The sequence below is a fragment of the Zea mays genome, chromosome 4, assembly GCF_902167145.1.
Source record: "Zea mays cultivar B73 chromosome 4, Zm-B73-REFERENCE-NAM-5.0, whole genome shotgun sequence".
Classification (NCBI taxonomy): domain Eukaryota; kingdom Viridiplantae; phylum Streptophyta; class Magnoliopsida; order Poales; family Poaceae; genus Zea; species Zea mays.
Genome location: NC_050099.1, coordinates 143723594 through 143735828, shown reverse-complemented (window position 1 = coordinate 143735828; position 12235 = coordinate 143723594). Strand labels below are relative to the sequence as shown.

The 12235-nt window shown below is 41.7% G+C and overlaps 1 protein-coding gene across 1 annotated transcript; it reads left to right on the top strand.

Moving 5' to 3' along the window:
* Positions 1-5132: 5132 nt before the first annotated feature.
* Positions 5133-8557, top strand: LOC103653769 (uncharacterized). Its single transcript, XM_020552188.1, has 7 exons — positions 5133-5258; positions 7169-7256; positions 7382-7435; positions 7541-7580; positions 7655-8196; positions 8366-8431; positions 8532-8557. Exons 1-7 carry the CDS (start codon positions 5133-5135, stop codon positions 8555-8557), a joined length of 942 nt encoding a protein of 313 aa, XP_020407777.1.
* Positions 8558-12235: the final 3678 nt, after the last annotated feature.

The following is a 12235-nucleotide window of genomic DNA, read 5'->3' as shown; positions in this document are numbered from 1 at the left end:
ACGCCCTCAGGGCGCAAAAAAGCGCTGAAGACGAGGGGTGTACTATGGCCTTGAATAACCTTTGTTCCGAAGTGATTGAGCTAAGGAACGAAGGTCTTGAGAAAGATGAAATATTAAACTCATTGCTGAATAAAATAAAAGAAGACGAAGCTACTTCCAAAGCCCAAGCTGAAGCCCAGAAGTGCGAAATTGAAGATCTTCAAAAACAGGTGGCTGAAGCGAAGTTAAAATGTGCAATTGCCGAAGCTGACCGAGACGCCAGTGACTACTGGAAAAATTACTGGGAAAAAACAGTTGTGGAGCTTCGTTCTTCAAAAGAAAGATGCTATGAAAAATCTGTAGCATGTGTACAAAGGATAAAAACCAGCTTCGCCAATATTGACGCATATTCGAATGAAGACAACTTCGTACTGGGCGATCCTGAAGGTCCAATCGACTGGATTAACGGCGAAGCCGAAGCCTTTGAGGAAGTTTTGAGTGGCCGTGGAGATGTCTGCGCCTTCTCAGGTGCCAGGGGAATTGCGGCTATTTTGGAGAAGGCAGGATGCGAACATGTGAAGATTCTGGCCCAATCTGAAGCTGCATTATCTATTGAAGATACAAAAGACCCCTCGGCCGAAGCAAGCTTAGTTGGCGGGAAATTCTTTACTGACATCTGGGAGAATGGCGGCCGAGAGATGGCGCACGAGATAATAAAAAAGAGTGAAAAAGATTCTCATGATGCAAAAGAAGCGACGAAGACAGCTGAGAAAGCCGTGGAACTTGAAAGGCGGATAGGTATTGCTTATTAACTTTTACCTTTATGTTTTATTTTTGTGACTTCGGACTTATTTACGTTTTCTATCGCACCTGAGCTATCTCCTTCCCTAGAGCCCTTCGAGCCAACGGCCGACCCAGAAGCAAAGAGAGAGGAAGAAATCACTAAAATGGCTGAAGCTATTTTGGATGAAGCTATTTCTCGACTGTTAAACGAAGCTGCGGAAGCAGTTTTAAAAGAAGAATAGCTGTTATTGTAAAAACATTTGGAATGTAATATTTGCTGAACAAAGTGTGTAGTATTTTTATAATTTTGAATGTAATATATAAGCTGCTTGTAACTCAATTCTTTACGATGCATGAAACTTTACGTACATACCGTTTTTGAACCTTCGGCGAAAAAACACCTTCCCTTCTTTTCATGCTTCGTGAAGAATATCCATATTTCGTAAAAACATCCAGTCTCCGTAAAACATTATGCTTTGTAAGCAATAGATCTCCTTGTCATATTAGAGTTGACGAAGCTGTACTTCTTCAAAACTTATTTTGTGCCTTGGCACTGCTTCTTCGAAACAATCTCCGAAGATCAACATTGTATCCCCTTCTTATGCCATTGATGCAATATGATGTATGATGTTATGTTATGCAAATGATGTGATGATGTTATGCTATGCAAAATGATATTTGTGCCAAAGATACACACACATTGCCACAGTAGAGCACACAATCTTTTTGCCGTTTATTTTTTGGCTTCACCGCTTATTTTTCGGTGTATCAGCGCTGACTTTTTGCTGTAAGCCTCCCTTAGGAGCTTCTTCGCCTTTTACTTCGGCGGTATTCGCGTTGACTTTTCGCGCTTCGCCTTATACTTCGGCGGAATCAGCGTTTATTTTTCGCTGTAAGCTCTGCATTCCCTTTGGAACGACTTTTGAGCAGAAAACTTACACTGCGCTCCCTTAGGAACGACTTTTTGTAACTTCGGCAAACTTACACTGCGTTCCGTAGAACGACTTTTTTGTAGCTTCGGAGATACTTTCTGTAGCCACGAGCTCTTAAGAACGAGTTTTCATGCTTCGGCAACTTTTTGGATTCCGTAAGTATGTGGAGAAGATATATTTTCACTATGGCAAAAACGAAGCTGTTACAAGAAATTGAAAACGACAAGAAAAACTTAGGCTTTCAATGATTGTTCCTTATTATTAAAAAAGAAAAATCATAACGAATGCAAGAACTATTTCAGAAGTAGGATATCTTCTAGTAGATGTGCTTCGACTCTGGCACAGTACTGTTGACTGTGTGAGCTTCGGACTCCTCTCTGAAGTCTTGTTGCTGATGAGTGTGCTGGCTCCCTTCTGGCTGCTGGCCTCGTTGTATTGGTGGTGGAGGTGGAAGCTGTTGCCAAGATGCCTGAGGTTGGCTTGCCGAAGCAACAGAAGCTGCAGGATGGTTACCCACATACTCTGGAATGTACGGTGAATGGTACAAAGTAGTATGCATAACTTGCTTCGGCTGGCTCTGTTGGACTGCAGCTTCTGTTGTCTCTTTCTGTTTCTGGATGGTGACATGGCACATCCTGGTAGTATGGCCCTTGTCCTCACCACAGAATAGGCAATAAATTTTCCTGGGCTGATCCCCAAACCTTCCTCCGAAGCCCCTGGCGCCTCTGCCCCTTGGAGCTGGGAGCCGAGGATAGCTCTGTTGCTGCCCCGAAGCCTGGGAGGAATATTGCGGCCTCTGTTGCTGACTTCCCCTGTCATCATTCTGAGTGGAATGAATTGATCTGACGTGCCTAGGGTGGACTCTCCCTCCGAAGCCCCTGGTCATTTTGGAGAATCTGTAAGCTTCCTCCCTTCTCTGTCGAAAGTCATTATCAGCACGGATGTATTCATCCATCTTCTAAAGCAGTTTCTCCAGGGTCTGAGGGGGTTTCCTGGTGAAGTATTGGGCTGTAGGTCCTGGCCGAAGCCCCTTAATCATGGCCTCAATGACAATTTCATTGGGCACCGTTGGCGCCTGTGCCCTCAGTCGTAAGAACCTTCGGACATACGCCTGAAGGTATTCTTCGTGATCCTGGGTGCACTGGAACAAAGCTTGAGTGGTGACCGGTTTCGTCTGAAACCCTTGGAAACTGGTGATAAGCATGTCCTTCAGCTTTTGCCATGATGTGATTGTTCCTGGACGAAGAGAGGAGTACCAGGTTTGTGCAACATTTTTTACTGCCATGATGAAGGATTTCGCCATGACTGCAGTATTGCCACCATATGAAGATATGGTTGCTTCGTAGCTCATCAGAAATTGCTTCGGATCTGAGTTTCCGTCATACATGGGGAGCTGAGGTGGTTTGTAAGACGGGGGCCAAGGTGTAGCCTGCAGTTCTGCTAACAGAGGAGAAGCATCATCAAAGGCAAAATTTCCATGATGGAAATCCTCATACCAGTCATCCTCGTTGACGAAGCCCTCTTGGTGAAGCTCTCTATGCTGGGGCCTTCGATTTTGCTCATCTTGAGCAAGATGACGAACTTCTTCAGAGGCTTCGTCTATCTGCCTTTGCAGGCTAGCTAGTCGAGCCATCTTTTCCTTCTTCCGTTGCACTTGCTGATGAAGCATCTCCATATTCCTGATCTCTTGGTCCAACTCGTCCTCCTGAGGCGTTGGACTGGTGGCCTTCCTCTTCTGGCTTCGGGCCTCTCGAAGAGAAAGGGTCTCCTGGTTCGGGTCCAGCGGCTGCAGAGCGGCAGCCCCTGTCGCCGAAGCTTTCTTTGGCGGCATGGCGAAGGTCGATGCCTTCCGAAGGTGGTCGAAAAGGGTTCACCGGAGGTGGTCGCCAGTGTTGGGGACTTGTCCTTAAATGCTATGAATTAAGAACAAGGCAACACATAAATTGTTAAACGTTAAAAGTCCTTCATCCTTCGAAGCATTATTTCCCTCGAGATATAATGAGTCTTGGACGAAGGTTATGAAGGACATACCTTCGTAAGTGCAACAAATGATGAAGAAGGATTCATACAAAGTATGAATAATAACATAAACACTTAAATATTATCATTAACTCATTTCTATTTTCATTATTATGGAAAAATAAAAATGATAACAAATTACAAATATACCTTCGGCTTAGAAGAAGGTAAAAGTACAAGCGTGGCACCAAAGCAAATGCCAAGTCAGCGTCAATAGTACGGGAGTACTGTTCATCTATTTATAGGCACGGGACGCAGCCCATGTAAAATTACACCCATGCCCTTTACATTTGCTAATAACTCTATAGTAATTCATCGGGGTCTAGATAGCCTTTTCCCGTTTAAGTCGGTTTCCTTTTCTGTTATCATGCCGAAGCCCCCTTGCGTACAGCTTCGGCTCTGTTCCATCCTTCGTATCCCTTGTGCTTCTTGACACTGTGATTTTGATTCAATTCCGAAGGGTCCAAGTCCGAAGGTACCTGCTCATGTATTATACTCCAGAAACATTGTTAAATCATGTTTTTGAGGACCTTCGGAAGCCGAAGGCCCCCAACATGTACATTTGTTGTAATAAGAGAAATGAACCCCGTACCACCCCTGACTTAAGTAGGATCTAAACCCTAGAAGCACCAAAAAACCTAAATAGACCCCTGGAAAACCCTAGATTGAAACCCTAAGGGGTTGTATGCAAAATGTGCACATTTTTGGACCTAAGTGCAAAAACCATGAAATTAGGTTATCTTAAGTCATATGATTCACATGTATGTGGATTTGCAAATTAAACCTTGAGATTTGGACTTATTTGCAAAAGTCCCACTTAAACTCTATTAACTATGAATTTTAATGAATTGGCTCAACTTTGAAGCCCTATATCTTCCAAATTGTGAAGATTTTGCCCTAGGTCAACACATCAAGTTTGTAGAGCAATAAAAGGAGGATAACTTTTCTATAGATATTAAACCATGGTCACATGAAGAATTTGGAGAAACATGAGCCCAAAGATGGGCTGTCAGACTACCCTAAGCCTGAATTCAGACTAACAGTGGGATTGGATGAACTTAGGGCTCAATTTTAAGCAAGATCTTGTGACTTTTTGTGGGGGCACGATGTAGCAAAGTTGGAGCTAACCTATTAGGCTACAACTTTGCTACAGAACAATGGTCTTGTTGCCATGTAAAATCAGGAGGAAATTCGGCCCAAACTTGGGCTGTCAGGTTAACTGAAGAACAATCCCATGGTATAGTAACAGATAGGATCAGGTTCTGATCCCCTCGCCGCCGACGAGCCTTGCGCAGATTCGTGCTATCGCCGTGGTGATTCGCGCTCGGATCAGTTGGATAACACCGGGGATCCATAAATATGACGCCGTGGATACGCTCCCGCCACTATTTTACTCCGGCCACCGTACCCGAGCAGACCATGGTGGATTTGGATAGGTTCGCCAGAGATAGCCTCTTCATGGCCTTGCTCCACGTGCCTTGGTACGTTAACCTCACCGTCGTGACTCACGTTAGCCGTCCGATGGTCGTTGGAGAGCTTGCCACGGTAATAGGCCACGAATCACCGCGCCAGTAACCTTCTTCTTCTCCGGCCGCCGTGCGTCTCTCTCAAATTCACTGGCCACCGCTCAAGCCTGCTATAAATTACCGACCCTGCCTGCTCCGCTAAGTAATTCACTACTAGAAATATGCTTATTTAAGACATAGATTTTAAGACAGATATCGGTGTATTTTGTAGAAGCGTCTTTTATCATATGGTGATGAGTAAGCTAAGACAGTTTGTTAGTGATCCGTCTTAAATAAAAGAAGTGTTTTGAGACAGTTACATCGTAAGAAATGTCCTATATTAATTTAAGACAGATTGTTATTGAAAACCGTCTCAAATAAATACACCTTTTGAGTCATTAAGATTGCAACAATTGTCTTAGATTTTGGTCAGTATATTAGACACTTTTGTATATGAAACCATCTCAAATAAAGATATTATTAGAGTCGTCTAGACTATAAGAACTGTCTTTGATTTTAGTGAGTATCTAGACACTTCTAAATATGAAACCGTCTTCGTATGATATTTCTAATAAAGACGTATTGTGAAAAAACATAGTAAATATTGAATTTGGCTTAGTTTGGCAATATATTTGATATAAAATGTAAAACTTATCTCTACAACTTGATATATATATTAAAATGGATCCACATGCGACCCGATCATTAATGTGCCACACAACAGACCTAAATCATCATTTTGTTTTTTTCCTGTCATTTACGTACGAAGTGGATTAGGGTTAATTGTTGGATATTGTGAGTTAGATGTGCCATTTTCTTTAAGTGTGTAACTATTCTTTTAATAGATGCATGAGAAAGATAGACTAATACAGGGGCATACACTACAACACATGTAGTTACGTATTGTACCATTTTCATGCTCTGTGTTGTTTGCTTCTCCGCGGCCTGCACCGTTGATGTGCACACAACGATGCCCTGCTACCTCCTCCTGGACCCCTCCGTGCACACAAGGATGCTCTGACGCCCTGCCCCTAGGTACGAACTCCCTCCCCCGAACCGCTTAACTTTTCTCTCGCCTCCGCCCCACCTCAGATCAAGATCAAGTCGTTGGGCCCACTCTGATGACCCAGCCCCGAAATCCCCAATCGAGCTCGATCGGAGCCCGTCGATTCCACCAGATTGGACCTCCCACCGCATTTGAAATCCTCGTAATTTCCAAACTCATGCATCTGGAGGTTTTGCGGCTCCGGCTCTACCCCTATCCCATAGGGTTTCGCGTTTGCATCGGCGATGGGGGACACCCTAGCTGCCACCGTGGCAGCGTCACCAGCTTGTTCCGCGCAGAAACAGAGATGCGACAATGATGGCGCGGGCTGAGGTGGGTGGCGAAGATCGTGATGGTGTTGGCGGCGGTTAGGGAGGTGCATGTCGAGATGGAGCCCACTGCGGAGGAGCAGGCGCTTCCGGTCGATGCACGAGAGACGTCGTCCGTCGACTTTGAGGGGCCTGAGGATCTGTTTTCGGGGAGGGGGTGCACGTGGCCGTCGAGGATCTCAGGCTCAACCATGCCCAGGACATAGCTATGGGGTTTCACCAGTGGCGGAGGACGGAAAAGATTGAAGGTATGGCTAAATCTAGCATTCTTTTTACCAAATTAGCTTATTATATGATTATGATCGTCGTCTAATGTATAAATAAAAAAATTTATGATAAATACGAAGATACAAATGAAGTTAACTGACTAACCGAGTGATAACACGCTTTAATTTCATCTAGGAGAGTAAAAGTTTGCAGCTCCTCTATCACCGCCATCGGACCAAAATGTCAGCAAATCTACAATCAGCCACCATCAATTGTTTACCGAAGTATATTAAACTATTAAACACACATGCCAATTAATTTGTAACACAGTTCGTGGCAATTTACACTCGTTTCTGTTCAGGTCATTAGTCATTCAAGGAGATAGGAGATGTGCTGGCGTGCTGGCCAGCTGCCACCGTCACGGACTCGATGACAATTTCAGTACTCGTGCTTGGCAGTGAATGGACAATCGTGGTGTCGTGAGAGACGAGTGCAGGCAACTAAACGATTACGTAGAGTAGCAGCTCTCGAGGCCTAGTAACTGGTAATAGTTCCTAACATGTGTTTTTGTTCATTCTGTAGCCACCGATGCTGAGTTTCTTGCAGTGAAACTTTATTTTCTTCGATATGCTTATGGTACATAGTGATTTAGGCATAACAATCAATAAGAATTTTAGAGAGCTATATCAGAGATGTCTCCTGCTCTCCAACTAGCAACTGAACACTGTTTTATTCTTCCAGATCCACCAAGTGACCTCAAAGATCTGGCTTCCACTTTCAGGTAATGTAACTTATCGTATGACACTTGTTTGGTATAGACCTAAATTTTATACTGATTAAAACTTGGACTTGTAGCCCTTGCGCAGGCGGTGAGAGCCAAGAAGGTGCTGATACTACTCAAAATATGAATGATACCGATAAAAACAACAGCGAAAGGGAAGAGAGTGATTTAGCTCTGGAGAAGGAGAGTGCTACATTCACCTCACAGAAGCAGCACCTGGAAGAATTATCTGACGCAAAGGAAACATTTATTGGAGGTCCTGAGGTAGAGGCCAAATCCAACAGCACAAAGGATTCTGACAATCCAATTGCTAAGGTGGGGAGCAGTGTAGCATCTGACAAGATGAGAGATGGGTGCAATGCTAATGCCATTCCGTGTCCTGCTACTTCAAATCATACAACTGAACCCAGCTCCGTAGCTTCCCAGGAAGCCAGTCCAGCAAGTACAAAAGACACAGCTATCCCTGAACAAGTTGAAAGGCCAAGTTCTGAGGAATTACTAGCTGATGTTTCACTTCCACAAGGGAAGGTAGAGCCGAAGAAGACTGAACCTGCACCTGCTGCCTCGTCTAATATCCAACAGCATGGGTGCAAACAAGCTGGAAATGGCAACACTGGTACTTCATTCAACCTTATACATTATTTTTCTTGATTAACTGACCTTATTACTCTTGAACTGAACTCTCTTGGGTTATATTATATGGAAAGCGTAATGTAAATGCAGCTTAACTTTCTTGTAAAATATTTTCTGTGATGTACAAATAACTTGGTCATATGTGATCACAGAACCTAAAAGCAAGGAAAACACAACGGCCGATGATGACCCCATAACAAGGCTACAGCGAGCGGCCGGTACTGCAATATGTCACCTAACTTGGTTTTATCTTTTGGTCATGAGGCAGGCTGCACTTGTTCAAATGAGTTTTTGTATTAACAAACGATATGGTTTCAGATGATTACTCTTGGAGGTTCTTCTGAACTAGACTTGTTGATTACATGGACCCATTTTCACAAGGTGTTGTTTTCAGTGTGAGGCCTACAAAGAAAAGTTGGAAAAACATTTCCAATATACATGTACAGATAAAAGGTATCGTTTTCGTCCTTGCTATCATCGCTACTAGCTTAGTCTCTGTGCATATCAGAAAGAAACATGGTGGTTCTTTGAGTGAACATTAAAGTATTCTATTGATGGTTTAGGGGACTGTCACAATATAAAAGGCTATCAGGAACTGCATGTAATCAGTTTTAAACAGCACCATTTGGAACCGGTTTGCTACTAAATTAGATCAGTGTGAGTGGTTAGCCTGGCAACCTAAATAACCATTGTTTGTTATTACTGAATACATAATCTTTTGCAACAAACAACACTAACAGAAGCTGTTGTGGCTATTGTGCTGTTGCAGCTGCAGCCGAAGCAGTAGCCTGCTGAACATGCTGACATGTTATTGCGGGTGGTCAAGGCTCAGGATTCAGAGCAGAAGATGCACAGAAATACTGGTGAATGATGCCATCGACGATGATGAATTGATGAAACGATGGATGATGCCATCGATGAAAGATGGAATGGAACTCAAATTTTGGTGGTCGCACAAGTGTGGAGACATGAATTTATATATACATAGGCTCAATGTTAGCACAAACAGTTGATGAGCAAGTTTAAATTTAGAGTACACTTATATATGAGTTATTTGACAATGCTTATTTATGAGATATTGAATGGTATTTATCTATATTATATTAATTATAGTGTTATTAAATATATGTGTATGTATTTTTCTCTTTTAAATTATTATAATATGGTAATTGAAGAATATACTGCCAAGTAAGTCATTTCAAATCTTAATAAGACATTTCTCAAAACGTCTAATATCAGTCTCCTAAATAAGACGGTTTTTAAAACGTCCAATATCAGTCTCCTAAATAAGATGGTTTTTCTGCTGCGAGTGTCTATTATTATAGGATATTCTAGTCAGTTTGATAAATATTTTGTGACTTATAATGTTCGTATTTTCGACAGTTCTTTAGAAAAAGTGTCTTAAACAAAACATAATTTAAGACGGTTTATTGGACAAAATGACTTAACAAATTCCTTTTTTAGACGGTTATAAATTAAAAATGTCTTATTTAATATCTTTTAAGACGGTTTATAACCATCTTAACAATGGAACATCTTTTGCGACTCCATCAAATTTGGACACTTCATAAGCGTCTTAATAACTAAAAATTAACCATCTCATATAACACGATTTGTAGTAGTGATTGTGCACCCAGCAGAGCAACCAGTGCCTCGAATCATCCACTAGAACTCCCCAATTTGGGATTTCCCCCAAATCACCCAAGAACACCGAGCGGTGTGACCTCGCCGTGGTCAGCTCGTCTCAGGTCCGCTGATCACTACTACGAAACATGTTATATGAGACGATTAATTTTCAGTTCTTAAGACGCTTATGAAGTGTCCAAATTTGATGGAGTCGTAAAAGATGTCCCACATTTAAGATGGTTATAAACCGTCTTAAAAAGATATTATATAAGACAATTTTTAATTTATAACCGTCTGTAAAAGGTATTTGTTTATGTCATTTTGTCCGATAAACCGTCTTAAATTATGTATTTGTTTAAGACACTTCTTCTAAAGAACCGCGGAGAATACAAACATTATAAGTCATAAAGTATTTATCAAACCGTCTCGAATATCCTACAATAATAGACGATTACAATAGGAAAACCATCTTATTTAGGTGACTAATACTGGACGTTTTAGAAACTGTCTTATTTAGGAGACTGATATTAGACATTTTGGTGACCGTCTTATTAAGATTTAAACGAAATGACTTACACGGCAGTACATTCTTCAATTTATAATCATTTTTCAGATATCACGTTATAATAATTTGAAAGAGAAATATACATAAACATATATTGAACAACATTATAATTAATATAATATAAATAAGTACCTTTTAATGTCTCATAAATAAGCATTGTCAAACAACTCATACATAAGTGTACTCTAAATCTAAACTAAAATACAATTGTTCACACTAATGTTGGATCCCTCTTTACTTTGAAAACCCATTTGAGTCCTATAGCCTTAGTGATCCCTTGGCAGATCAGCAATCTCCCAGGTCTGATTTTCTTGAATTGACTTCAGTTCAACCTCCATAGCTCTTTTCCAGCAGTCCTGTGAAAGAGCCTGTGTTCTTGCAGCTGAACATTATTACATACAACAGAACCTTGGATGTGGCAACCATCTTCAAGAACAACAAGATTCATCACAACCGAGTTGACAATCTGTAGCAAGGGTGGAAATGATCTCTTTCATGACAAGGAAGTAAAGAAGCTTCAACCAGAATGGAACTTAAATTTGGCAAGGATACCTTATAGGGTGTTTAAAGCTGCATCAACTACTCCGTCTGGTACTGGCTTGCCTCTCTGTACTCTGTGAAGAACTCCATTTCCACTGAGTTCTATAGGACCACAATTTCAAGTACAGATTGAAGTTAACCAGAGATATACATGTTGATGAGTATCCAAGGAAAGACTTGTTACAAAATACATGTAGCGAAACAACCTATGGCTAATTGAACAATAGTATATCATTGCGAGCTATTAATCCGCAGATCATATGGCATGGCCGCATAACATGCATCTACAAGTTTATAAAGCTAGGATCTTCTCCCTGAAGCATCAGACAAATGGGGAAGTATAGAAGATTGTAGGTACCAAAGCTAGAAAATATTGTTTACTTACAAAAGCTCTGCCAAGCTTGTCGAGCATCCAATGCTTGGGCGCATTGAGCCTCTTCAAGTGCTTCTTCAATCCCTAGCCTGGATTGCAAAATAATAATGATCAACAAAAGTGCAACAGATTCCAGTATGGCATTCATAGCTGACTCATCCAGATTGCATCAGCTGTTAAAAGTAACAGCAACTACACACTACTTGAAAACAAAAGACCCTTTTCATACATGTCTATCTCTATTACTTATATATGAGCAGTGCCATCGTCAGCACCTCCTGTATGTATACCTAGGACGACATCAGCTGGCGAGGGGTGCGGGGACGCACGGGCGTCTTGGACGGGCTCACCCTGAAAACACACTAGAACGACTCTGTTATCCAACCGCCCAGAAGAGCTCCTTCCTCAATGAAAAGCGTAAGAAGATCAGTCAGAGTTTTACCTTATTGGCAAGGATCCCAGTACCACACCGCTACAGTTGAGAGCGGCAGTAGCACTTTCTGCCTGGAAAAAATATTGAGGCCCAGTCTTAAAACAGCTCGCAGAATAATAAGGCATTTGAACAGCAGACCAAACAACTTGCAGAATAAAAAAGAAGCTACGCAAATTTGAAGGCGAAGGTATGCTTAGCTGACCATCACGAATCCCAATTTCAGCCCATGGAGCGGGATCTGTTGCTCATGTCTGCCTTTCTGTCCTTTTAGATAGCCAACGCCAATAGTTCATGCAAAACTATTATCAACTGTTCCATTGTACATGTATAATATGTGGAAACAAACACAGTTCGTAGCCACGAATACCCATTCCTTATGCCAAATTTGTGACATGAGATGGAAATAGTACATCAATAACCCTTGATATACTGAAATCCAAAATTAAAGACTTCAGCTATGCTATAAAATTAAACATTGATAAAAT